At 42.1% G+C, this 27,030-nt stretch overlaps 1 protein-coding gene across 32 annotated transcripts in view; it reads right to left on the bottom strand.

Annotated features, from left to right (window-relative positions):
- MAP2 (microtubule associated protein 2) overlaps window positions 1-27,030 on the bottom strand; it is a 197,092-nt gene that overhangs the window by 16,253 nt on the left and 153,809 nt on the right. For 9 of the 32 annotated variants that reach the window (XM_040561014.1, XM_040561035.1, XM_040561018.1 and 6 more), the window contains 7 exons: window positions 20,902-21,159; window positions 14,999-18,796; window positions 14,543-14,749; window positions 14,016-14,150; window positions 10,378-10,439; window positions 4,643-4,796; window positions 2,399-2,742 (listed from right to left, as the gene is read on the bottom strand). In XM_040561014.1, coding sequence (XP_040416948.1) covers window positions 2,399-2,742; window positions 4,643-4,796; window positions 10,378-10,439; window positions 14,016-14,150; window positions 14,543-14,749; window positions 14,999-18,796; window positions 20,902-21,159 — 4,958 coding nt within the window. The remainder of the gene's footprint in view (window positions 1-2,398; window positions 2,743-4,642; window positions 4,797-10,377; window positions 10,440-14,015; window positions 14,151-14,542; window positions 14,750-14,998; window positions 18,797-20,901; window positions 21,160-27,030) is intronic. The other 23 variants (XM_040561038.1, XM_040561039.1, XM_040561040.1 and 20 more) reach the window with 15 other exon arrangements.

Here is a 27,030-nt window from a genome sequence, read left to right as displayed (position 1 = left end):
CTTGTGCTAGGTTAAGATATGCCTCTGGTAAAAGGATAGTCTGTCTCCAAATGACAGTTTTGGGCTGCATATCTGTATTCCTTTAGTGATTTGCATGTCATGTTTATGTACTTAACTTGCCCAGATATATGCTGGCTTTTTGTCTGCTAGTTTTTCCTGTGGTTACTGCTATCAGCACTTCCAGTTCAGGTTATAAAACTTGAGCAGCCTTCTGTTTGTTTCGTGTATCATCACTAAAAGCAGATAGCAGATAACAGCTCATTTTAGCCAGTGCAGTATTTGCCACCAGGCGTTAAGGAAGCGAGCAGACACAAGGAAATGAAATTAGCTTTCATGTGTTCCTCTGACAGACCATATAAAATTCAACCGCATAAATTGGAAAAGAATTAATCCTAAAACCTTTTGTCTAGACTGAGCAACCATGGCATAAAGGAAACACAAAGCAAAAACTCAATGAGTCTTCCTTTGCCCAACCCACAGCTCAGTGGCCACACAGCATTGGGAATTAAAAAATGCTTTAGCTTCAGTGACATTATGTCCACTCTGCAGATTTCCCCTGTGATTCCCAGAAGAGTGAAATGCCAACTGCTGTGCCATTCTTCACTACGCAGCATAGACTGTGGGCAACTGTAGAACTGCTAAGCTGTCTGGGCATGGTGTTTACACACGAATACAATTCACTGTGGTCCTCTAGTGCTCACGATCCACAGACAGCAACAGGAAGGAGGAGGTTAGGCTAACGTGGTGCTGGTTTTGAGCCCCATGTCCAGCAGCTGGGCTTGTTACAAGGAATGCCAATCCAGAAGCGCTGTCTGAACTTGTCTTCCAAGCCCCTGTGCCCCCTGACCATCTACTATGCAGTACGTCAAGTGAGAGCTGACCTCATACAAAATAGTTACACTAACACTTGTCAAAATAAAGGCAGAAGAACCTTTGCTGAGGCATTATCTTCTCGACTTTATCTGAGTAACTGGCTACTGTCCAAATCCTGGAAAGCACTGAATGTGTTAATTTACTGTGAAAACAGGATCGATACTTAAGAGATACCTTACTGTTTAACACATGAGCCTGCTTTTTCCTCTGGAAGACCTGCCATAGGCATAGCTTAGCAACATCAAAAAAATTTTTTTTTCATTTGCTTGTTTTTTTTTTTTGAGGCAGCATTAGGCAAACCTTACTGTTCTGTATGTTTCACTGTGTATTCCAAAACTCAGATATTTATAGAAGTATCTGATCTGGAAACACTGTGCAACCCAGCTTCCCAGGATGACGAGCTTTGAAGACAGATGAATGGGGAAGCATGTTAATCACCCTGATGTCCTGTCCCTGGAGGTGGTTGAGAAGTGAACCTGCCCAGAATCTACTCACATTGCCAGTGCTGTAACTCAGCAGTCCAAGGAAAATAAAAGGGAGCTGGGGACACACTGTTTTCATGGTCAGGTTGTGCCCACAATCAATATGAAAGGAAGATCTATGGTATTCCCTATCTGTTCTTTCCTCAGTCTTCAAAAGATCCTGCTTACCTTGAAAGCCTATATGTTTACTGTCCTTTTCAATGTCTAGTAAGATCTGTCTGTAGTAACAGGATTTTCTTACCCTACATACATGTTCAGTCTTTAGCTGACAGCAATATTCACGATAATGTGCTTCAGGGTGTAACTGTGAAAGGTATGAAAAACTTCATCCTTTTTTCAGCTTTTAATTGCATCAACACGCCCGTGAATTCTTCTGCTTTCAGAAAGTGAGAACAGAAAATTGCCATCAGCCTTCTTACACGTTCTCCTTTTCTTATTTTATATGCCTTCTCCAGTTTATACAATTTAAGTCCTGTGCCTGCTCATTCACACTCTGAAGCAATAAAAACAGCTAAGTCTAATACCTGTCCCCTCCTGTCATCTTTAACTTGGGGTGGATTTACCATGTTGGAGGCTGCAAGTCTCATTAACACTGCCCAACACAATGCACATGGCATGTAAAATGACACAGGGAAAGGTCATGGTGCTGTGCAATCCTGCTAACGTCTATCTAGGTCGAAGCTGAACTTGCATGAATTAAAGCAAACCTCCTTAATTTTCTGGTATCGATGAAGATTAAAGAAGCAACAACTGCTCATACTCAGGCTAAAACATATTTATGACATGGAGTACAATCTCTTGTTTGAAACTTCTCCCCCGATCTCAGTGAGGCACTGTTAGTTTTCAGGTGGCAAGATAATTTTTCTGAAGACAGTCCTGACCCCTGCAAGTTAATGTCACTTAAACAACCAGTGTATACGGCAGTGACAACAGAAACAGCATTTACAAGGAAACTCAAAATGGCTCCCATCCCATACCCATCCTGAAGGTGCACATGTGAGGCTAAATAACATATGGATAAACAGAAAGACTAAAATCCTTACCTGCCCTCCCTTAGGCTGGTATTTGATGTTATCTGTTGATCCAATTTTGGACCTGACATTCTTGAGGTCAGGTAGAGGCTGATTAATAACTCGCAGCTGCTTTGGAGTGGCTGGAGATTTAGGAGGAGTGCGAATTATGGCAACTTTTTTCTCAGTTGGTACCAGTATGGCAGATTTGGGGGTCCCAGGAGTGTGCGGGGTTCTGGAGTAGCTGGGTGTCCCTGGAGTGCCCGGCGTACGGGAGGAATAGCTCGGTGGTGTCCCTGGAGTGATGGCAGTGGAGCCAGGAGTAGTGGGGGTAGAAGTTCCGCTTTTTCCTGTTCTGCTACGAATTGGTTCTGATCCTACATGCACGAAAAACAGCATTAGACTCACAGAAACACAGCTTTGCTTCTTTATGTACCTCCCAAGACTTCAACCCTGTCTGCCACGCAAGACCCAGCTCTAAGATGTCTGTGCTAGTGCTGAGCAGCAGGCTGGAGGTCTGCCTGTGGGACTCCTTTGCTTATCAGCCCTGCTAGGAGGTACCTTGTCATATGTGGCTCAGCTGGTAAAGCGCCCACATGGTGGCTGAGCTCTCCACGCTGCCACACAGATGTGCTTCCCACAACGCTTACTCTTCCTGAAAAGCTCATGCAAGGCACAGTATCGCCGCACTGATTTCCCTCTTAGGAAAGCACTAGAAGCACCATCTGAATCCAGCCTTCGGGATTTGGCCTGACAGCCTGACTCACCAGTAAGAACTGTGTCACCAAGTTCAGCGGATTTGGGGGTTAAACCAGCGTGGTGAAAATTTTGATGGTAATCCCGAAACTCTAGGCTGCTTCTGGTCACATACCACCACTGGGCAGCCGCTCTCTGCAGCTGAGCCCCGGGCAAGCATTCAGCTGATGGTGAACAAGTCTGTTGTGTGGATGGGCAGATGTCCCTCATGTTCAATTGCTATTTTCAAGTAGTGCAGTGAAACAAAGCAGCTACAGAAGCCAACCTTGATTAAAAGTCATATTCTAGTTACACTGACAAGCAAGTTAAAAATATATAAATAGTGGAACATTTTGTAGCAGCTCCATTCCCTGTTAATAGCATTACCAGTCCTTTTCACTGAGGACAAAAACCAGTTTAATAGTGGCATTGTGCTTTCTGCAGCCAGCTCTGCTGGTAACTCTCAAAGGCAAATGAACAGAAGCTGAGATCTCGCCATAAGCTGCTTAAAGGAAAGCTTTGCTAAGAATACTCAGGGAGAGAAAGACCAAACCAATGCTCAAAACCTGTGAACCCCAGCGCTGAACAGGTGTTACGTGTTTTCACCTTTAAAAGGTTTGGGAATTATAAATGCAATGGGCCTTTCTAGAGCAGTGTGACTACTCAAAATCCCAGTTAAGTGATTTGTTAATCATTCTGTTTATTTCATGCCAGTTAACAAAAACAACAACAAAAAAATGCAAATTCTTTACATGACTCACCAGATAGAACGAGCATACTCCAATCTCACCTTCAGTTTTCCCTGAACAGTTTCTTCCTTTCCCAATCAACCTTAAACCAGAACTTTTTCACTACATCAACTGAGATAGAAAGGGAATCTTTTTTTCCAATTCTCTGTAGTTTTGGTATATTTAATTTTCATTCCTCAGCCCTTCACCACATTGCCAAATACTTCATGGCCTCTCAGTCTAGAGAATGGGCTGCTGTGCCAGCTGGCAGTCACTCTGTTTTACCCTTGGAGCATCACCCAAGGATTTCAAAGGATTTCTTTTTTGGTAGAATTTAATCATCTACTTCCCTTAGGTTCTCTTAAAAAGGTCTGAAATTGTTTTCTAAAGCTACAGGAATTCCCACTGGAAAGTAGGGAGTCACATCCAATTTCTGAGGCCTAGGCTGAAATCAATCTAGCAAAAAGTTATGGGAGTATTTATTAAAATTCTCATTGTCCTGTAATTCCTTTTGGCTTCCGAGTTAATATAATTAGTCCTGATAAAAGGACCTGGCTGGTTTACTATCCTCACTTCCTCCAGTGAGTCACTCCACTGGCTAACATCTTCGCATTTGTCACGTGAGAGGGTTTTTACCTAGGACTAGAGTCACAGGGAGATTGTTACTGTGAAACAACAAATTCATAACATTAACTGTTATGTTCACTTTTCTAAGATACACCAGAATATTTTGTATTGCCTACTTCACATTCGTCTCATTTTTGTCATGGAAGACACCCACAGCAGTAGGAGAGGTAACATGCAAAAAACATACGTGTGGTCCGTCGTACTGAAGAGGAAAGGGATGTTGTGAGGGAGAGAGAGTTCTCCTCTCTGTCTCGGTCTCCTGATACAGCTCTTCGAGGAGGAAGGATCGAGGAAGGTCTTGGTAAAGAGGAACGTTTTTCAGGACTCTTGCTTACTCCATCCTAATAGTAACAAAATAAAAAGAGGTTTAGTTTTCAAAATGTCCCACTCTAGCCCGTGATTTCTCTCAACCTATATACAAAGGGTGAAGCCTCATTCTTTGGGCCCAGTTTACTATTCGTGCAGGAAGCTGTGGGATCTAGCCACTTCCCATGCTCTGATCAGCTCCTTGGTGCTTCTTTACTGCATGAAAATGCTCACTAGGAAAAGTCTGGCTCTGGTACCCAGTACAGACAGAACTCCGTTTTTGGAGAGATATTTGAGATATTTCCCTGCGAATTTCCCAAATGTGGTATTTTGCCAGTCTCACCCTATCTTGAACAATCTACTGCTTCCTCAAAATAAACCCTCCCTTTGTAGCAGGCAAAGCCCTTCTTTTTCTACAGGTTCGACTGAGCATGTATCAATGACTGGTTTTACTCCCACTGAAGGCAAAGCTGTATCTCCCAGTGACTGCAGAGGATGCTAGTGGACTACTGGATTATGATCTAAATCCCTGTGAAGCCATCATAGATATCATCTCCATCAAAACAAAGGCAATCAACTTCTGATCTAACTATGGATGGGTTCAGCATCTGGTTCCTTAGTAAGGGCTTTTTTTTAGTACAAACAGAAAGTAAAAGAACTCCTCTGGTGCTCAGGTGTGAAATTCTTATGTGAATTCACCTGCAAAGTACCCGCAATACTGGGACACCACACTATATTATTTGGTGATGTGTGATTTGATGATGATGAAGTATAACAATGGCCCCAACCAGTACGAGACACACCAAGCACAGTGAAAACAGCTTTCAAATGACATAATAGTCATCAGCTCAGCATCAAGTAGATTTGCAAGACAAGTGAACAGTAAACACGGGGAAGCTCAGATGAACTGCCAACCATCTCTTTAAATTTATACTGCAACTTCCTGAACTTGGTCCTAGGCACAGACCAAATTTGGGTCCTAAAGCCTTTGGCTTCTGCCCTTGTTGCTGGTGATAAGAACTGTACACTCTTACGCTGGGGATTTAATTCGTTTTCAGAGAGTATTAACTGGTTGAAAATCACTTTTTAAAATTTTCTCCTGGAAGATGAATTAGTACCGCTGGTTTTGCTACTTACCCATGTGCAAAATGGGTGCAACTTCTCAGCAGTCAATGAAGGACCATCCATATCATCAATAGAAAGAAGACATCTCTTGCTAGTTATAATAAATTTCACTTATGTTTCCTTTGGAGACTTTGCTTCATTTCTACCTATTTGTGGCACAAATCACATAGCCTGGTAATAAATTTTCCTGCCACTGGAAATTAATCCCAGGTAAACTTCACAGATAATTACCCAGATGTAGTGGGGAGAGAATGTGATCCAGGGAATTTACCTACACATCTCCGAGCTAACTCTCTCTACCAACTCTGCTACCTTACCTTAGCATCTGATTTTGAGTAGGGCAGGCAGTCTCTTGGGCCTGCTGAGGAGGGCCGTACATAACAACTGTCTGTATCGAGAAAAGTGGCCCTTTTAGTAGTTAATGAGCAAGCTGAGCTGGGTCTTGGAGGAAGCAATGACTTTGCTTTAGACTTTGAGGCAGGAATCTTTGACAAAGAGGCAGTCTAGTCACGAGAAAACAAAAGAAAACACAACATGAAGCTGGACAAAAGGAAAACACATGCAACATGGACCAAAAAAAAATGCGAAGCTATGAATTAATACTTTTCCTGTGTCTGGTAATGGTGTCTATGCAGTTCTGACATGCAAAGTTTTAGTTCTGTGTTGTTTGACTGAAACCATCTGTGTCTGGACAGATTTACTGATTCTAGAGAGTGCCTTTTTGTGTAAATGCTATTTTTGCCATGTGTTAATAGGACAGAACTGGTGCCAGGCACGGCACTTAGCTGGTACAACTGCTGGCTGGCTGCATTAGAAGCAAGTGCAAAACTACAGGAGCACCAACACATCCTGGTCTTTTAAAACTAAGTTGTGCATTTGTAATATATCCCTCCCGGCTACACTCAGGAATAAAACAGGGGGAGTCTTAGAACAAGGTTACAGCAGCATTCCCAAGATGACAGAAGGACATGATAGCAGTGCTTCTCATGCCACTGCATGCACACAAAAATCCCCAGTGCACCACAAACACTCTATTTTGTGCATTTGGTGTCACAACAGGAATTTGTAAACCTGTCTTGACAATGTGGGGTCCTGGGATAACGAAAGCTTTATACTCTTGAAAGGCTGACATCATGTGTCATTTTGGTCAGGTACTGCTCTGATTCTGAATAATGGTAATATCCCACTGAAGGAACAACTAGACATCAACAAGGCAGACTGCAAATTCTTTGTTGATGCTTAGGAGACCTAGCTGCTCTGCATAAAGAAATTTCCATGAAAGAAAAGAGGGCTACTTGATTAAGCAACACTGTTCTTTCACCTACAAGGATAACTGATATGACAAAGAACAATTGCAAGGCTGTTGTCTTGGCAATGTAGTCCTGATTCTCTCTGTATTCATACAAGCATAAAGTTACTAATAGGAGCAATCTCATTGTAAGTATGGGATTTAGTAGGGAACTTTAGCCATGAAAAATTTGGCATTTGATCTCAGCCAGTCATCTAGATGTCCTCAATGTTTGGAAAAGATGCACGAGTTACTCCTCAAGCTGTCTTTTTTAGAAAATGAGAAAAGAATGGGATGAAACATAATTCACAGCTCAGCCCCCTATGGACTGGCATCTGGCTTAGGCTACATAGCCAGCCTGAAGAAAACTGAGGCTGGGGTCATCCACAGTGTGTATGTACTAATGAGCATGATTAAGAGTTACAGAGCTCCCTAACAACTCCAGTCCTACAGTATAGCTGTGACGTCTACAGATATCACTAGCCCTATCCAGTAGCTCTACTGGCCATGACAAGAAATCCATTCAAAGGATCGGAGTGCTTCACTAGCAAGAAAGTATTTCTAGAATGAACTCTGCAACATATTTATCTTTTAATAATGAAAATAATTATTTTAAACAGAAACTGAACAGTGTGTGTTTCTGTCACAACAAAGGCTTCTCCAGGTTTTGAATGATTTGTCATAATTGAATTTACAGACACCATCCACTTGAGAAAATTTGGGCTATATTTCTCTGAACACTAAAGCTGAAACTATGTGGAAGCATAGCATCTATCTTGTGTGGCTCCAAAAAGCAGATGTTATGCCAGCACTTTTCACCAGGGTTTCTGAACTTGGGATATAACTAAGCACACACAGTCTGAGGCCCAAATGTTCATTCAGCCATTTTCAACTTTTCCAACTTGAGGGTCATGCAACAAGACCCCAGTGAGACTGGAAAATCCTTGCAGATTTAGATCCTAGACACAGTGCAATCTAGGAGATCCCATCCTTTTCACTCACAGTGCACAGTGTCCTCCATGAATATGTGCATCTAATGGGGATGCTAAAGATGGACGAGTCCGAGATCTTTCAATGGAAAGCCTGGGGAAAAGGCATGACCCTGAGCTAACACATTGCTCTGCCATTAATACAATCTGGATCCCCTCTGTCACTTAGCAAGCAAGGCACTTTTTAGCATCAGTAATAGCAGCAGAGTCTGGCCCAAACATATTTCAGTGACATGCTCAAGACTGCTAGAGCAAGCAAAGAAACCAAATGCTTCAATCCCTGCCTGTGCCTTACCCAGAACACTATTCCCATTATGTTAGCAATAGATTACATTTAACCTCTGCTGTAATTCATACTGCTGGACATGCCAGCTGTCCACAGGACAAACATCTATGTAACCCTGGCCAAGACCCAGTGATTCAGGGACTGCTGAAGCTGGGATGCAGAAATCTCAGTTTATTTCAGAGGCACTGCTAAGGCATGGCCAATGTTCTCAGCATCTCACTACTACAGGTACACAGCTCCTTCCAGCAGATGGAACTGCTTAGCCTTTCCTGAAGTTGTTCTGCAAAGCACTATGAAAAATGTAGTTTGAAGATGGATAACAAACTGACTGGGTTGGATGATCTAACATTACCAGCGGAGAGGAAAAGGCTGCACTTGAAGGACATAAAAGCTGAAAATCAGGAAGGAACACAACAACAAAAAGGAAGAGGACTTTACAAAAGCAGAGGTGAGGACAAGGCACAAAAGAGAAAACATCCAAGAGATAAGTGAACATGGCAATCAGAGAAGGGAAGCAACAGGGAGAGAAAGTAAGGAGGGACTAGACTTCTAATCTTTGCCATAAGGTAAAGGACAGGAATAAGAAAGGTGCATAGAAAACAGATCATTTCAGAGAATGACTTTGCAGTGCTTGTCCTTAGAGCACTCCATGATCACAGAAGACTCTGAAAATGGGCTAGTATCGACTTCACTCAGGTGTTGATCAGCTCCTGAGAAAAGACAGTCACAAACCATACTTTTGACTAAGGAGCAAAGCCTACCCAGATATTTCTTATTGTACTAGGAAAGAAGTTCTAACAGTTTCCCAGTTATGAGCTGAAATGGGCCAGAGATCTCAAATCACATGAAATCCTAGAATCCATGGCTGAATTCAGGTCTAAATTTCAGCGCTGCTTCACAGCCTCAAATCAGTTATGCTGCTTTCATCATGAACAATTTCTTATGATTCATAAATAAAGTGTAGCACTTTATAAGACATAGTTTTGTGTTCCCCAAATAAATGACAATCTGGTTAGACAGACAAAACAAATCAGCCATGGAATATATTAGGACATACAGGGGAATCCTAAGGAACAGCCACACTGTTAACGATGGCTAGCAATGACAAAGTATTGTCACACTGCAGATGTAAGTTAGTTTGTGTCAGTGTCATGAAAGAAAGAATTGCATAGGGGATAGTGAAAGAAGGACAATTTGCTGGGGATTTTGGAATGGTAGGATAGAAAGAGCATAGGGTCAGCACAGGAGCAGGGCAGAGAGACACTTTGCTGTAGTACTGCTGTATTTCTGTAGTATTTGCAATATTTCCTGAAGAAAACTCAGCAGAGGAGAGGCAGAAGCAGGGAGCAGAACAGGCTGCAGAGCAGCTGAAGGCAGGGCACAGGATTGTCAGGGTAAAACAGACAGAAATCAGTGGTCCAGGAACTAGTCAATCCAAAAGCACTTATTCACGCGTAAAATGCTACTGGCCAATAATTTCCACACAGGCAGGGCCTCTGCAGAATGCATGCGTATGTAATGGTGCATCAAAATATACCCAGTGAGTCCTGGGGAGGATTTCTGCCTAGGTGGCAATAGAGCAAGGTGGCAGCACGAGCTGGGTGCTGTGGAAAGGTCCAAAGGACACAGCTTATCCCAGAGGATGACCTTGTTCAAAATGCTGAACAACATCCAACTCCTGCAGCTTGGAGTCTGTGTGCCCCCTATAGATCTGCAAGCTGTCATCATCATCTACCTGGGCTCTAAGTCAGAGCTAGTAAAAGTTATTATTCAGGAAAGGTGGGTTTAATTACCTTTTTAAATGAATAATGAATATGTCAAACAAATTCTAAATGGAACACACAATGAAGTACTGAATTAACACAGGAAGATCTGAAATAAGGACAAAAGGAGATTATAAAGATGGGCAATAAGATGATTTTACTCACTGAGAGTTTTTCCTTTGCTTGTTTAAATACACCAGGAGCCTGGTTTGTTTCACCACCTGCTGCTGAGAGACCCAAAGAAAGACTTGATGGTTAAAAATAATAGTAATAAGCATTTCCACTTGGTACACTTATTAGAATACTCATATACCTTGGAACTACCATGCAAAACAATTACCTTGTAAAGTAGTCTCAGCGAACTGTACGTAGAAATGTGCTTACCTTAAAAATGTTCTGTATTCATTTTACTTGAGGTAAAGTGGCATTCTATGTATTTCAAACAAATCCAAGTTTTGTACTTATGTCCCTGGAAATCTAGGAACCACAGTAAAAAGTTCAAAGAACAGCTGACAGGTGTAAGAGACCCTAGTTCTGAAGGTCCAACCTAAGACACCTTATCACCCTGATTTTCAGAAAGTTCTGAACAACTGTCCTCTAAAAATCAGGTTCCTTTAAGCAATCAAGAAATGAAAATTTTAAAATAAAGGACCCTGAAGTCACCGCTTTTTAAAATATTAGCCAAAATTCGTAATGGAAAGAGAGCGATTGACTACTGAATTACCACTGCAATTGTGTCAATAAGGTCAGTGTGTCATGGCTCAACCACGCCCTCAGACTTTAGCATTCACGTTATACCTGGGACATCAAGTATAATAATGCACCATTTCATTTATCTGATACAACATGATTTGAGATGAGATTTTTCTTTCTGACTTAGATTCTCTCCTTACAAAATTGTGGAACAAGGGAGCTTCTCAGAAAACAGGCTATTAGGTCCACTCCAACACCACTGTTCAGGAAGTGATTTGCTACACAAAAGCTATCTAGATGTGAAATCCTTTGGCATCTGTGCCTAAACAGCCCTTAGTAAATAAAGAAGCAAGATAGTGGACACGGATGACAATCTCTAGGATGTCTTCTAACTGCAAAACCAGCCCTAACACAGTGTATGGGACACAACCAATTGATTTTCTCCTCTCCTTGTATCCCAGGAATGGTGAGGGGAATCTCTGGTTTTCTGCCACACTTCCCACTCAGTAGTTCTGCCCTCTTAATATAATTTCCTTGCTGCTTTTCTAAATTGAAGGAGTAGGAGAGAAAACTTTTCAGGAGGAAATTAATATATATGGCTGCATATGACACTTCTGAATTTGATACAGGAGGGCTTTGCTGTACTTAAGCCTGGCACACATTTTACCCCATCTGTTACTGCTGGTTTTGGTGTGTTTCGCATCTCTTCTGAATAATCACAAACAATATATTTCTTCCTTCCTTCCTTCGGTATTGAACCCAAATCAGCCACCACTATGAAGTGGAAAGCATAGCTGTGCTGCTCATGCTGACTTACCTGAAAGCGCCACAACTTCTCCATCTGAACAAAAGATCTCTCTGTGCTCTGCTACCAGTTTAGGTACACAACAAACATGTTTTACCTCAGTGGGTGACCCCAGAACTGCAGACATGGAACAGAAGCATATTGCATACTGACTCCTGCTCATAACCGGGCAATTGGCCTGGCCTTGCCCCTGTAACCACTCCTCTCATGGCACAACAGCAGCAGCATCTCACAGCCACAAAGCAAGAGTTGGACTGAGCTCCCGTAACTACATCAGGCAAGGCAAAGATTTCACTACTCTCTCCTTGGAGTTGGCCATGCAGTTTCTTTTCCAAATGGCAAGGAAGAATCTCAAACAGCGGTCTCTCCCTTGAGGATATGGCAGCATACGTTACCAGTATTTGCCAGTGCTTACCTCACAGTGACATGAGAAGTTTTTCCCTGATATTGAGGGGAATAGATGAATGACTCCATTTCCTGGACAACTACGTAGAAAATATGAGCAAATACTAACTTCTTGTTGTAGAATACTCTATCTTATGACTGGACATACTTCATTTTAAAGATGCAGAAAATGCAACACGGAGGTTTTAAACACCTCGAATATACTCAAAGTTGTAGACTACACTGTGGAGGTACTTTTGGTGGAGCTTAGGCATCACGACAGTTAACAGGACCATTCCAAATAGGACATACTGACAGCTGGCTTCAAGAAACGGTGCTGTATAAATTGTATTACATAAAAGGAAAACGGGAGGGAAATAACAGAATCACAGAATCATCTAGGTTGGAAGAGACCTCCAAGATCACCTAGTCCAACCTCTGACCTAACACTAACAAGTCCTTCACTATAACGTCCCTGTAAGTTCTAGATCCTGAAAAGAACTGGATGACTGGTTCAGGCTCAGGGATACGTAGGTTAACATACGGCTGCCTACTCTCTCAGTGTGCAGCGCTATGTGATATAGTTGCGCATGGTGTCTCCTCAAGTCCCCTCAGTAAGTTAAAAAAAAGGGGGGGTGGGGGGAGGAACATAGAAGAAAATAAGGGAGAACTGAGTTTTCCAGCAACACTGAGTATGGTGAAACATTTTTAGATATATTTTTATTCACTTTGTGGTATGGTTCAAGCTATTTTGCTTTAGAGCCCAAACCAACATTGCTGCAAATTTTAAGATCAGAGTCCCTCTTTTTGGTTGCTCTCTGTCTCAGTATTTAAAATGCACTGGGAGTTTGTTCTTGTATTACATTTTTCACTTGAACTAATACATCTGCATCACTACATATCAAGAATGAGAGGAAAAAAAGCTCTGACTGTTGCTAGGCAGCACACATTTCAGGCACTGAACAGATGTCCTTATGCAAGTCTATCACTGTGACTCAGGTCTCTGAGATGCTGCTGGGCCAGGAGAGTTCTGAGGAGGTAAGAGTATCAGAGGGCAAGACAACACTGACCACATAGCTGTAGAAGTGCAGTCGGAGTTAGAAAGCTGCAAAACCAACACTCTTTTGTGACATGAAGAATCAACTCCCCATTCCCACTGTTCATCAACCCCACTTTTGAAAGAATAGTGGAAGTCATAACTTCTGAGCTGATGAAGCTGTGCTCCAGCAAACAGTAAAAAAAGATAGCAGGAACTGTTGTTTTAATCTCTCTTAAATTTTAATTCCTTTCACCTTCCTCTACTAAACATTATTATTATTTTTTTGTTTGGAATCCATTCGTAGTGTGAGCCCAGATTTCTTCTCTCATCTCCATGCTGCATGTGGCTGGATTCCCCCTGTGGATTTTGACTGTACATCATAAACATCAGTAACAGATTGTGACGTGTGAATGTGGATAACATCAATCGACAAAATATAAGTCTGAAACACTTCTTATTATGCATGAGAGTAAAAAGCAAAATAATGGAAATGCATACTATGCTGTCAACATTTTCCCACCAGAAAAAAAGGCATAATAAAAATAATTAAAAAAAAAGAACAAAATGATGAGCAGAGATTCCTACAACAACACACTGTAAGCACAATGCCAAGTTACAACCACAGCACTTGGAGGTCCAAGCAATGACAAGCATACATGATCATGGCCTCCATTAAATAAACAAACAAATACCGGGAAAGAAAAAGAAAAGAAAAATGATACGAAACACTAGAAAAGCAATGCTATTTGTGAAGATATTCTTGGAGGAAAAAATAAAAAATAAAAAAAAAATAGAGAAGCTGCCATAGCCATGAGATTTAAAAAAAATAAAAATGTCTATGTTTGCCAGCCACATTGCATAAACTGAACAGAATGCAGTCACCTGTCTGCTTCCGTTTAACACAGGAGAGATGAGTTGGTCTAGTATATTTGATAGCAGGTTTTAAAATGATTTTCCTGGAGGGAGAGTGGGCCTGAACTTCAGTTTTTTTAGCAAGTTCAGCTTTCTTATACACTGCTATGGACAAGAAAACACAAAAACACACAATCAGGAAAAAAAAACAGCAAAGTTTCATATGACAATATATCAAGTGGCAGGCCCACTGCTCCACAATTGCAACTTGAAGCATTGCTTCTACTGGGGCAGACAAATCCTAAGTCAGGAGAGAGTGAGCACTTGTGCATTAACCTCAGGTGTGCTACCCAGTGATCTGTGGGGGTGCCTAGAGTAAAACGGGACTGGTGGAGCAGTGAGCCTTGCACATGGCTTTTCATATAATTGTACAATGTCTCATTAAAAAGCACCGCACTTAATACTGTTAAGGTGCATCTACAACAGAGTAACCTGACAGTACTGCACAATAGTACAAAAATATATAAATATATTGTAATAGGGAGTGTTAAATGAACCTTTTTTCCTTCTCACTTCATCTCTGGAGAGTGTGCTAGGTTCCTTTTTAGCTATTTTCCTTTCAGGAGTAGAAATCCTGCCTCGCCCAGTTTTAAAAGGTTTTTCTTTTTTATGCTTATCAAGAGATGGTCTTCGCAATTCTCTGTCTGCCTTCTCCTCTTTAGGAACAGTCTCTAACTGTTCAGTCATGATGCTCCTATCATCATCTGTAGGATCAGAGCAAATTGTAATAAACAAAAGATTAGCAACAAATGTTAACAATACTGCAGCGGATGCAGCGTAAAAATAGTTGAAGACCGAGCAGACGGATTAATAAAAGAAAAAAAAGCAGGCTATTTAATATTTTTTTGAAACATGCTGAGATTACTGTTACTATTACAGTAACTTTGCTTTTTGATCATTATGATTTGGAAGCAAAAATATTTAACACACAAAACAAAAAGGATAATGCACACCTTGAGTATCTGCCCAGAGACTGTCTGTGTCCATGATGGAGTCGTCGATTGTTGTTTCATCTTTGTAATCATCACCCGTCTCTGTTTTGTAGTCAGTGAGCAAGATTTCTTCTCTCTCGGGTGAAGCAGGAGCTTCTGGGGAGCCCTCCTTGGGCTCAGCTTGAATGTCAGCCACTTCCTCAACCTCCAGCTCCTCTTCAGCCTGGGAGTCCACAGTTTCGATGTCTTCCTGCTGGGTAGCAGCGAAGCGTACACTGTGAGACGCAGATTCACCCTCATCAACGGTTGTCTGCACCACTGTGATAAAGTCATCCTCTACTGTCACCACGGATTCAATAATGCCTTTGAGTTCAGGTAGTGCTTCTGCGCAAACCTTGGCTAGCATTTCTTCACTGGTAGGTTTCCCAAGGTCCATTTCTTGGGGCATTTCTGGTATAAGATGCTGTTTATCCTCTTCTTTTTCTTCTTGTCCCCCTTCTACCTCTTCTTCCTCATGTTCTTCCCTTCTTGCGGCCCCAGCTGTCACTTCGGATGGCAGCAGTGTTTGGATTTCTGTAGGTTTCACAGCTGTATCAGGAATCTTTTCAATTTCCTCTGTAGGCTGTGGTATGGTCTCCATCTGAATCTCAGCAGGCTCTTCTTGGGGAGGCTCAGTTTTTGGAAGGAGGAGCTCCACAGAAGGCTCCTTTGCTGGCAACTGTGCAGGCACCTCTTCCCCAGACACAGTAGGTTTTGGAGGTTCTCCTTTGATATCCTCTTGTTTCAAGGGTTCTCCGTTCAAACCTTCCTGGGCTTGATCATGCTCTCCACTAGATTCATAAGATTCCTCTTTATCAACTGCCTCTTGATGTACAAGATCGGGCTTAGCTACTTTTTCCTTAATTTCTGTTTCGGACAGTTTGGTGCTGTCCTTCACGTAACTAGGCTCGGTCTTGGAAAGCACATCTGCATCCTTTGCTTCTCTGGACAAGATGGTCTGATCTTTCTGTTGAGTTTCTTTGGGTTCAGGCCCTGCTCTTTTAACAGGGGCTTTGTCCTTCCCTGAAGGGAGAGAACCTTCACTGATCTTACTTTCTAACTGACTCTGATATTCTTGGTCGGCTCTCCTTGCAGCCACCTCCAAATCATGCTTTATAGCATTGTAATCTGGTTTTACTGGAGCTTCTATCTCAGCCATTTCAGGAACAACACTAAGAGTCTTCTCCTCCATCAAGAAAGAAACAGCATCTTTTTCTGTTGTTACCTCTGTAGACAATATTCTGTCATACGTTGTATCAGCAGGCACATGAACTTTGTCAGCCACACTTTCTTCTTTCATTTCTAAGATTGCCTCAGGTCTTGTCCTCTCTGACTCTGCACCTTTAATGGGATAGACCTCTTTAGAGTCAACTTGATCTTCACTTTTTTCTAGCACAGTATCCAGCTTCTCTTTCTTCTCCTGCTCAAAGTCCCTCCCCAGAACGGACTCGCCAGCGGCATGCTGAGCTAAATCTTTTTCACTGAGGAATTCTTCTTTCGATTTTTCAGCTGCTGCCAGCTTCACTTCTATTAAGGACAGGTCAGGAGCTAGGCTGCGTCTCAATTTTTCATCTGTGCCTTCATAAAAGGGACAGGTTTCGCTTGTTAAATTCTCACTGTCCTGAACTGGAGAAGGGAGTGGGACTGTGTACTTATTGAAAACACAGTAGCCCAAGTCTTCTAGCTGGCTTTCAGCTTTTAGAGTTACATGGTTTTCATCTGTCACAGGTGGCAGGGCTGCGCTGCTGTCTTCCAAAACAGTGTCAGAAGGAACTGACTTCTTTTGCGCCACCTCGGCATCTGCACTCACAGATGCTAATCTAGATCTTGTCCCTGCTAGGTCTAACATTTCAGGCAGGTCAGGAGCCAAGACAGCCCCATTTTTGTAATAATCTTTGGCTGGGAAAGCTGATTCAACGGAAGTCTCAGGCTGGACTTTTTCTTCTGCCATTGCTTTTTCTTCTTCAATGTGCTCATCTTCCTCTCTACTATCAATGGGGAAGCAAGGGGCCTTCTCTAATGCTGGCGTGGTTGCTGGCAAGTAGTCATCACCTTCATCCATACTGCCACTAGTGTTGGTTAGAATATCCGAAGCCAGGGGAGAAAGATCATGTGCGCGGCCAAAGCTAAATCCTAGAGCTATAGAATCCAGGCAGGACATGGGCAGGTTAATAGACATACTTCTCTGTTCAATTGCAGATCTCCCCCCAAGTCCCAAGCTCCTGCTCAGAGTTAGGTCATCTTTATTTTTACTGTGGAGCTCTCGTTTGTCCCCATAGACTTTGGGGTCAATAGTGAACATTCGTTCTGTTGGGGAACTTGGTTCTTCAGATTTGTCTGGTGTATAGCTCTGAGCCAGGGTACTGTACCCTATTTCATGAGCAGGCATACCTTGCTGCTGGCCCAATTCTGTCTGTAATTCTTCCTCCTCTTCCTCTTTGTCTTCAGGTATTAGACGACCAGTCTGATAAGGCTCATACGCACTCTCTTTAGTGTCACTTAGCTCATAGTAATCACTGCCTTGTTTCAGAGCATCTGCTTTGAAGGCTTCCTCTTTTAGTGCAGAGGTTTCAAAATACTTCGACATTCCTGATCGATCCACTTCTGCTTTCATTTCATGAGTAGCCGAAACACTTGTCTTATCATCCTTGGTATCCTTTTTAACATCTTTCTCTTGAGAAGGTTCTAGAGAAGGAGCCTTATCTGTGGTTAAACTTTGTGCCTCAGGGGTCTTCTCTGTTGTTTGGGATAACTGTGTGGTATCAGGGTGCTCTGTTGTTTTCTCAAGGGTCAGTTCAGGGCTTAACTTGTCTGGGGATACCTCTGTGCTTGGCTGCACATCTTTTTTCATGTCTACTGTTGCTGGAAGCCCACTTTGGTCCATTTCTTTTTCTGCTTTGAAAAGATCAGATGACATTTTAGCTTCAGCATCCTTTTGAAAGTCTGCTTTGTCTTGGGAAAGGGTCTTAACTTCAGGTTTTGTGGTAAATTTACCATCATCTAATATTCGAGCCTCCCCTTTATCATAGAAGTCATACCTTTCTTCCTCATCACTCTCCTCCTTAGTCATGTCCTTTTCCTCCCCCCATGCAGGGATTTTCTGGGCGCTTGGTGTTTTCAGGCCATCTACAGCTACTTCTTCATGCAGAGCTAGGGTCATGTCTCTGTGGATCTGTTCATCTTTAGCGAGATCTTTGGCAAACAGTTGGTCAGTGGGTTCCTGTTTTGTTTTGTAACTGTCTTTGAGAGGAAGCTCCTGGGGGACAGCATGAGATGGGCCTGAAGGTAGTTCACTTTTGGCTGCCTCTGCCTTGGGTTCTGACAGCATCAGAGAACTTCCCTCATGGCTGATGGCAAGATCTTGGAGATCTTTAAGGTCATCTTTAAATGTCATAGACATAATTTGGTTGGATGATGAGGGCACATCTGCAGTCCTTTCTTCTGTTTTGCTCCCTTCAGGCAGTTCAGATGGCAAGTCCTTTTGTTCTTGAAAACCAGGAAGCTTGGAGGCAGGTTCTGCAAAACTGGCTTCCCCTTTCTTCTGTGAATCAGTTTCTGAGATCTGTTCTGTTGGATGTGAAGGCGTTTTTTCTTTGTCTTTGCTCTGTGAATCCTTTTTATCCTCTGTTTTTGCTGGCTGTGGAACTAAGGCATCATGTTTAGGTTGCTCAGTCTTACTGTCTTTTCCAGATTCCTGTCGTTTTGTGTCTAATGGTTCTGTTGTGAAAGGGCATGTGCCCTCCTGGACACGGAATTCCATCTTCGTGGCTGCAAGTAAATCTGAAGTAGTTTGTTTGGGTTTTATAACACAATTATTTAAAGCACTTACAGGCAGGCAGTCATGTGGCGTACACAACATCTTGGTATGAATGATGGAAAGGAGAGGGAGAAAGATGCAAACATGCAGCGAGGCTTTCCACATAGAAATCTGCTCTAAGGCATTAAGTCCTAGTTTCCTTTCAATATATGATGTCCTACAGTGAAAATGTGAGTTGTACACATATAAATATGTGACCAATGAAATGAGATGATTTCATGTGACTTCATCTTCACGGTTTGTGTACAAAAATAAAACCAGAAATAATCCTCACTTCATTGGTATGTTCCACTGGACTATGAAGCTTACGCTAGATTTGCTTTAGTAAGGTCTGTAATGAACCTGGCATGTATAAATCATCAGCAGAGCCATTAATGGTCACAGATCTCAAAGGCCTCATCTTCAAAACTGTCAGCCATCTTCAACTGCAGTCAAAGAATACTGGGCATGTTTCAATGACTGTAGCACAGACCCCAATCAAGTTAATTTAAAACTAAAAATGCTATACTTACAACCTGCCACTATATTTGTATGGAGTAATACCTAGTTAAGTTTTTTTATCCATGCTTTGTTAATCATTAATAGCATGTTCTTTTTTAATATCCTATGGAAAACAATGATTCCTATCATATATAAAAAACACAAAGAGGTACTACAGAATGTGGTAGAACTTTCTGCAGTAATCTGTAAAAGAAAAGAAAAAAGAAAAAAGATTTTTTCTCCCCTAAAACTTGTCACAATAAGCATTAGGCCAAATCTGAATATCCTCATATCTGATTTAAAGACCATGGAGCCATCTTCTGACTCAAACAAATATGAAGTTTTAAGAACAATTAATATCAAAATATTGGTCATTCTTTAAATATTTGCATATGTTAACATTTAGTCAAAAAGCTACTGCCATTCTGCACTCCGTGGTTACCAAAAAAAACCAACAGAATTCTACAACTATAGTAATTTTAATCTTTTATGCTTTCAAATTTGTTGACTTGCAAACCTTATGAAGTATAGAAACAAGGCCACTGAGCTGATTTTATCCTTGTTTCACAGAAATTAATGAGCTACATACTGATTTTTCTTATGTATTCTATCTATCATGCCTCCTAATGTAGCGCCAATGAACAAGACCAATGGCATCAAAATATATTCTGATTGCCAAGGGAATTTGATCTTCTTTAGCTGGGCCAGCCCAAAAACCAGCCTCCCAAACATGGCACTTCCTAGTCAGGTACTTCACTACTCCATACAATGCGTCTTTACACCTTGTTGCACTGACTAATGAGAAACACCCTTGAAAGGCCTATCTTGAAGCCTAGTTCTCAAGTACTGAAAAACAATTGCTCGGAGTAAACGTTTTGCCCTAGGAACCAGATCAGAACTTAATGCACCCAATCCTGAACTTCATACAAAAGGCAAATATCTCCGTGGAAGTGATGGGTTTTTGCCTGAGCAGGGCACTCCAGCCAAGTTAAACATTTGTAATAAGGCAAGGCACAAAAAAAAATCAGAGTTCTGGCAATGATCAAGGAGAGAAGGGGTGGACTGCAATGAATGGCAAGGATATGACATAAGAAGCAATAGCTTTAGGGAAGCTAAACCAGAATGCTGAAGCACACACACAAAAAAATACTGCACGCTGCAAATGAAAACATTTCTACAGTTTAAGCCTCTTTATGTCATAGTCAAAGTCAATAAATCTACTTTTTGAAAGAAAAGCAGATGAATCTCTGCACCAAAAAAAAAATATACACAGATTAGCAATGTGACTGGCAAACACACCTGAGATGGGGGGGAAAAAGCCTTGCGCAGAGGAATCAGCTTAGCTGCAAAGCATTTGTATCATGGCAAAGTAAAAAAAAAATTAGGAATCAGCTGCAGTGGTGGGAAACCATGTTGTCATACAGCACCTATGCAATCATAATATCTGCTACACACTCTTCAAGCATAATAACAAGAGCAGTCATACTGATTAATGGGAAGAACAGGAAATGAAGCAGCCTCAGAAAGCACTGGAGAAAGCTGGAGGATTCACTGGCAGCAAACACATGCAATCCTAGGGAGGACACACCTTCCTCAGCCAAGGAAGGGGATGTGTCTTTCAGAGGCGTTTCCGCCACAACTGTTACACTCGCCCTGCTGGATGCCACACTTGGCACTTTGTCTTCGTGACACACTTTGGCCTCCAAACCAGATTCCGGCTGACCCTCACCGAGGCCCTTGGCCTGGTCTGAAGGCTCAACAGGCCCGTGCTCTTTCCCCACTTGCTTCCCAGGAAGAGCAGCAGGTTTCGCTTCCACAGCCATTGGACTCTCTACTGGTTCTTCTTCTTGGGGATGGAAAAAGGAGGTGACATCAACACCAACAGTAAACACCAAGCACAAAGCTCAACAGGACTGGTTTTATGTAACACTTTCAGCTCTGAACAATTCAGATTCGTGTGTCAAAGGTTTGCTAGAATCCAGCCCATTTTAATCACAATGGAACTGAATTTTCCCAAGGGAAAAAAAAAGAAAAAACACAAAAAAGCCCTCTCCCCCAGCAAAGCATATTTATGCTCTAAGATGAGAGCTGAAAGTGTTTTATAGGTATACCTCTTCCAAAAATGGCTGTGAGTCAAATATTCATTGCAAATGGAGATGATATTGAATGATGGATGGCTCTGACAACACCAATGCATCAATGCGCACAGAAAGTATGCTGATTTTTTCTGATAGATGTGCTGTTTAATCCAGTACAAGACATTCAGTTGAGGTGGGGGAAGGTATGAGTCATTAATTTCTTTCCATTGACCTTGGTGATAATGACTGCTAAATGCCAGCAAGTCTGTCCTGGATTTGGCAAAATATTCAGCCACTTGAACAGCCTTAATAAGCCCTGAACATAGCTGGTAACTAACGGTTTCACAAGAATTCAGCCAAGATTCTTACACTGAATGGGTTTATAAACTGTTTCTCCCTTAGGCTGCATGAGGTCTGAACTCTATGTGCAAATCACAGGTTTAACACAAGGACTCTTCATTTGCTTTTCTGTCTCCCTCATTAGCCCCCAGGCTCCTCATCACCAATTAAATTAGAGAAATCAGTGAGTGCAATATAACTATTTGTTCATCTGAATTTCTGGAACACATTACTCAGCCTACAGGCTGTTAGGATCAGTATACTAGTGCCAACAGTGGTCTTCGTTCTACTCTCGCCATGGCAGAAAGTCTCCTTTCTGGACTGAAGTCTTGTCAATGCTATTCAGACTGAATAGTACTTTGCTCCATTGGTGTCCCCTCTGACTGGAAAGTAGTATTAAGCATGAAACCTTTGATTCAGCAAAATACTTAAGTAGCTGACCACCAACCAATCTGAAGTCAACCTGATGACCTCTCTGGGTTTTTAAGTACGTCCCATGTTTAAGGATTTTGCCGAATCAGACTGCGAATGAAGTGGCTGCTCAAACTAGCCAATCAACCACCCACTTCAGTTATGGCCTTTAGAAAGTGATTAACAGAACATAAAAACTATCTGAGGCTAAGAAAATACCACTGTTAAATACAATATTATTAACATGTAAACATGTAATTAGGGCTAGATGCTGTATCTTAAATGCACAGAAGCCAAAAGATTCAGAATCAGAACTGAACCAATGCCTGAGTGTCACAGGGATATTTACTCAAAGGCAGACTGTAAAAGCAGCCTAGCACAACAGCAGGTATCCAGCTACAAGAGGCCCCTACTCAAATAACTTGCTTTACTTCTCTTTTTCCAATTTTATGTAGTTGTGTGCATTCCCTTCAGTTAAAAATAAATAAATAAAGCGTCTCATTTTATCTCATCTTTATGGCAGTTACTTCACTCAATGCCACGTGATTATAACTAATTACTCACCAAAGCAGAAATAATTCCCTTCCATTTTTTTTTTATTAGCTGAAAGCTCTGCATACCTAGCTTGAAATGTCTAAAGGTTAGGCATCCAGTTGCAAAGAATTGTCTAGGTTTCCTCTAGCGTGGTGGAAGAAAAAGCCTTAGGAGGGCAAATCATCTTAGTTATGTTAGATACCCATTTTGGCAAGTTATTATACATAGAGGTACAGAGCTCTGAAATGGTTAAAATCAGGAGAGATTAATCCCATCCTGAATACCAATGCAAAGAGAACATTGTGATTCTCTCAGTATTATTACAGCTCATAAGATAAACATTTTGAGAATATAGACACTAAAAAGAAAAGAAACATTGAAAAAGAACTTGCATGAAGTAAGTGGACTTCATTGCAGTTGCCGTAAAAGCCCTGGCAATAGCTGCAGATGAAAGTGTTTTCTAGAATGGATAAGCACACATCTACAGAGGCAAACAACTAAACACACATAAACACTGCTATGGATATTAAAAGTTTGCCTGAGCTCAGAAACTGGAAAAAAGACATCATCTCCAAGCTGCAAACTGGAATCTCAGCGCATCCTTGGGGAAAGCATCGTTATATGACTGCACTGCTCCTGTGTTTTCTCTAAGCAAATGCTGCTGGCTGCTGTCAGCTAACTGCCTAGGCAGACTGCTGATCGGAGCTGGACATCCTTCTCATGTTCCCCTGCACCTGCTCCTAGCTCTGCCTCACCTTAGATTAAGTATTCAGTATTCCAATGATATTTTTCTCCTGAAAACATACTTACCTCATTTGTACCAATTGAATCATATCCTTTTTTTCCATGTTATGGCAGTAAGCTATCGGTGCCTTAATAAAGGAATCCTACAGAGACTCCCTTTGGACAGCAGACTCTTTTGTGCCAAACAGACTGCTTACGCACAAGCAGCAAGTGAGGGGGGGGGGTGTGGGTTCATAATGCCTACCTTTTCACTGATAAACCAGTTTATTTCCTATTTTCCAATTTCACTAGACATGGAGCCATATGACTGAAATCGATGCTGCTCCTGAACTAAACAGTGCAGGAAAGTTTTCATTACAGATACAGGCACCCAGCTACAGCAAGGCCGTCCTGCCATTTTCTGTCTCCCCCAGCTTCAGGCAGACATCCTGACATGAACAATCTGCAGTTATTAGCATTGATCTCATTCTGGTGCTGCTGCAGTGCTGGGCTACGTTATCCTATTAACTCTGGACAACTCCGGTTTTCTTGAAATGCCCCAATGAGCTCTTTGAGTCACATACCTCTACTGTCCTGAGGCACAAATCCCTACAGAATTCAGTACTGTTTTTAACTTAACCTCCTGTGTCCCAGGATTGAGTTAATCAAATGCTGTGTGATGAAACATGATCCATTTTGCTTGGATAAGAAGTCAGAATTCCTGCTAGTCACTGAAATAGATTCTCCCTTGATCCCTCAAAAAACATTTGACTTTTACGTAACCCCCACAGCTAAAATAATACTTACTGATGTGCTCAGGCCGTAGAAAGAGGGGGTACAGAAACGCAGTAACAGTGAACTTCTTAAAATGTCTGCCTTGTTTGCAGTCAGTTGACAGAGTTTTACTGGGCGCAGCCACAAAATAACCAGAGATCAAACATGACCCAGCACTGCCTTAAGTCACCAGTGTGTACTGGGGAAAATGTTGTTTTCCTTTGCCTAGTGGAGAATTAAAGATCTTCCACTGCTAACTCTGGTATAGGCATGAGGTTTTTCCCATTGTGTTACCAACTCAGCTGACTTACCTCCAGTAACAATCTTTTGGCCTATTCTGCACACTGTTCTTGGCAGTGGTTCTCTGGACAGAACAAATGATCGTATGCTTCTTTTAACTAGCTGGTCATTTCGCGTCTGCTCTAAGCCAGGCCAGTAGCCTGAGAGCCCTGTTTGAGCAGGGACCATGGTTTCATTGGCCCCAAAGCTGCATTCATGGCTCATGCTGCAGCTCTGCTTTGAGATGGAGAGACTCTGGAGGGGCATCATTTCCGTGTGGGGAGAACACACATCTTCCCTCCCCAGAAAGCAGCAACCCCAGGCACATATATAATGGAATGGATGGCAGGTGGGGAGAGGGGAAGAGGAACAAAATGGGACCATGCTCAGTTCACCTTCATCATGGCCCAACAAGACCTCTGTGCTCTTCACTGTGGCACTGGGATGTGTACTAGAGCCAGTCCACTCCGAGCTGAACAAAGGGTGTTCATAGTACTCCTCATCCGAATTGTAGGGCTCATCATCAGGCACAGACACTGAGATGGAGGGGGCCAGGCGTTTACGCCACTCCCTGCTGGCAGCGGGCCCGCAGCCGGGGCAGTGGTGTAGCGGTCCCACCTTATCCTCCGCCCCTTCATCTACAAGTAGACACACACAGACAAAAACTGCAGGACAGACAGACAGAGACAAGACAAGACAGGATGGACGCATGCACTAGCAACACTAGCCACTGTGTCATACTGCAGAGTGGATGAAACCAGGCAAGCTGCAAACTGATGCTGGATGGAGGCATGGGCAGTGCATTTTAACATGGGGGCCATGTGTGTGGCACTTCCTGCAGGGTTTGGGGACTGGAAACCTACTGAAATAAATGCATTTCAAGACTATTCACTCAGTATTTAGAGGAATACATATTGTACACAAACCACAACTTGCATTGAGAATCATATGTATTTTACAGCTGGAGTGACTGTTTTAGAAACTTCTGAAGTATCTTGACACACTTGTATCCTTTGCAGTCATTGGGTGAGGCACTTGAAGACGTAAATGAAAAAAAAAAAGTCCTTTAATTGGAAGTGGTTTGCTTTTTGTCAGTGACGATCTTATTTCTCATTTATATCTATTTCAAACTTACTTCTTTCCTTTTCCTATAACTAAGTATCATTTAAACAAAGAAAAAAAACAACCAAGCCTTCCTCTAATTGCTAGCTACCTTTTTTCCTGAAAAAGGCCATGCAGAGCTGCTCACAGCACGCTGTTAGTCCTGTATTTAATGCTGTTGTGTCATGTTTCTGTTGGTCAACTAGCTCCCACCTCTGAGTTTGCCAATACTTCAGAATGACAGCTTTATTCACCCGTCACTACAGCATCACAGATAATCACTTAATCATTTCAGGACTACACCAGCTACTGACAGCTACAGCGAGGGGGAGCTTGGGTTTGTTTTTCTAAGACAAAGAAAAAAATAGAGCACAATTAAAGTGAATGGCCTGCCATCTGACCCATACACACCTGAAGGGGAGACCTGAGAGCTTGTGCAAGCTAAGGCGCTCTCAGACTACTAACTGAGCCATGAAAAACTAAAAACTTCTAATCCTAGAGAAAATACATTTAAACTCCCTTCTCTGTGACTTCTTGGTGCCTTTAGCAGCTGCTGCTGCTAACCCTCTGGATTTCCTACTAGCTGCAAGAAGGAGTCCATGCTCAGTGGACCTTTCCTTTCTGGACTGGCCTTTCTCCAAGCAATTACAACTTAAAGAGCTTCCAAAACCTTCCTCTCAGATCCAAAACACTGAGTCGGAAAGCAAGGCTCTAACACAGACAGTATAACTGACATTAACCACATCTCTGTGAGACCCCGAACCAAGAAAGCTCATGATTGCTGCTGTTACTACCATTACCCAAGTCTTGGAAGGTGATTTTTAACCATCTGTATCATCGGGTTGAATATTGTGACCAAACCAATTCCATCTATAAGAGCTCTGAGCTTCTTCCTGGAATATAACAGTAAGTTTCAAGTTTCTTTCTAGAGCACACCAGAACAAGACAGCATCTGTGTCTTTCAATAAAAAGGCACCCTCTGCTTTCTTCAGCAATGTGGCAGCAAGTGTCCTGTAGTGTAATGACATCTGCTTCTTCTGCCTTGGAAAAGGATGCTGTAACTTCAACCCAGTTAGGCTCAATCAATGCAGAAAAATATATGTATATTCATCAAATGTAATATTAGAAACTCCAACATGTCTCACTGCGCTGCCAAAGGATGATTATCCATGTTTAAGAATCTGTGACAGCCCGGAGGTGGGCCAGGAATGAATGTATGCTATGCACACCTATGCACATACACAAATACTGCCCCATAGAACTTAAGAGAACTATTTTCACAATTTCTTTCAGGGGACAAAGAGCGCCTTGAACTACAGATAATTTAGAGGCTTCACCCTTGTAGTGGAATCTAAACCACAGATTCAGTGGTTGATGCATGTTTAAAAGCTAGGTATGGAAAGATAAGCCATCACCTGTCTCTGCTGAGCAGGCAGCCCTGCAGAGCACTGAAATAGGAGATGCTAAACACAGGACTG

Source organism: Cygnus olor, chromosome 6 (assembly GCF_009769625.2).
Source record: "Cygnus olor isolate bCygOlo1 chromosome 6, bCygOlo1.pri.v2, whole genome shotgun sequence".
Taxonomy (NCBI): domain Eukaryota; kingdom Metazoa; phylum Chordata; class Aves; order Anseriformes; family Anatidae; genus Cygnus; species Cygnus olor.
Note: the sequence above shows the minus strand (reverse complement) of the source record. Positions and strands in the feature narration are given on the sequence as shown.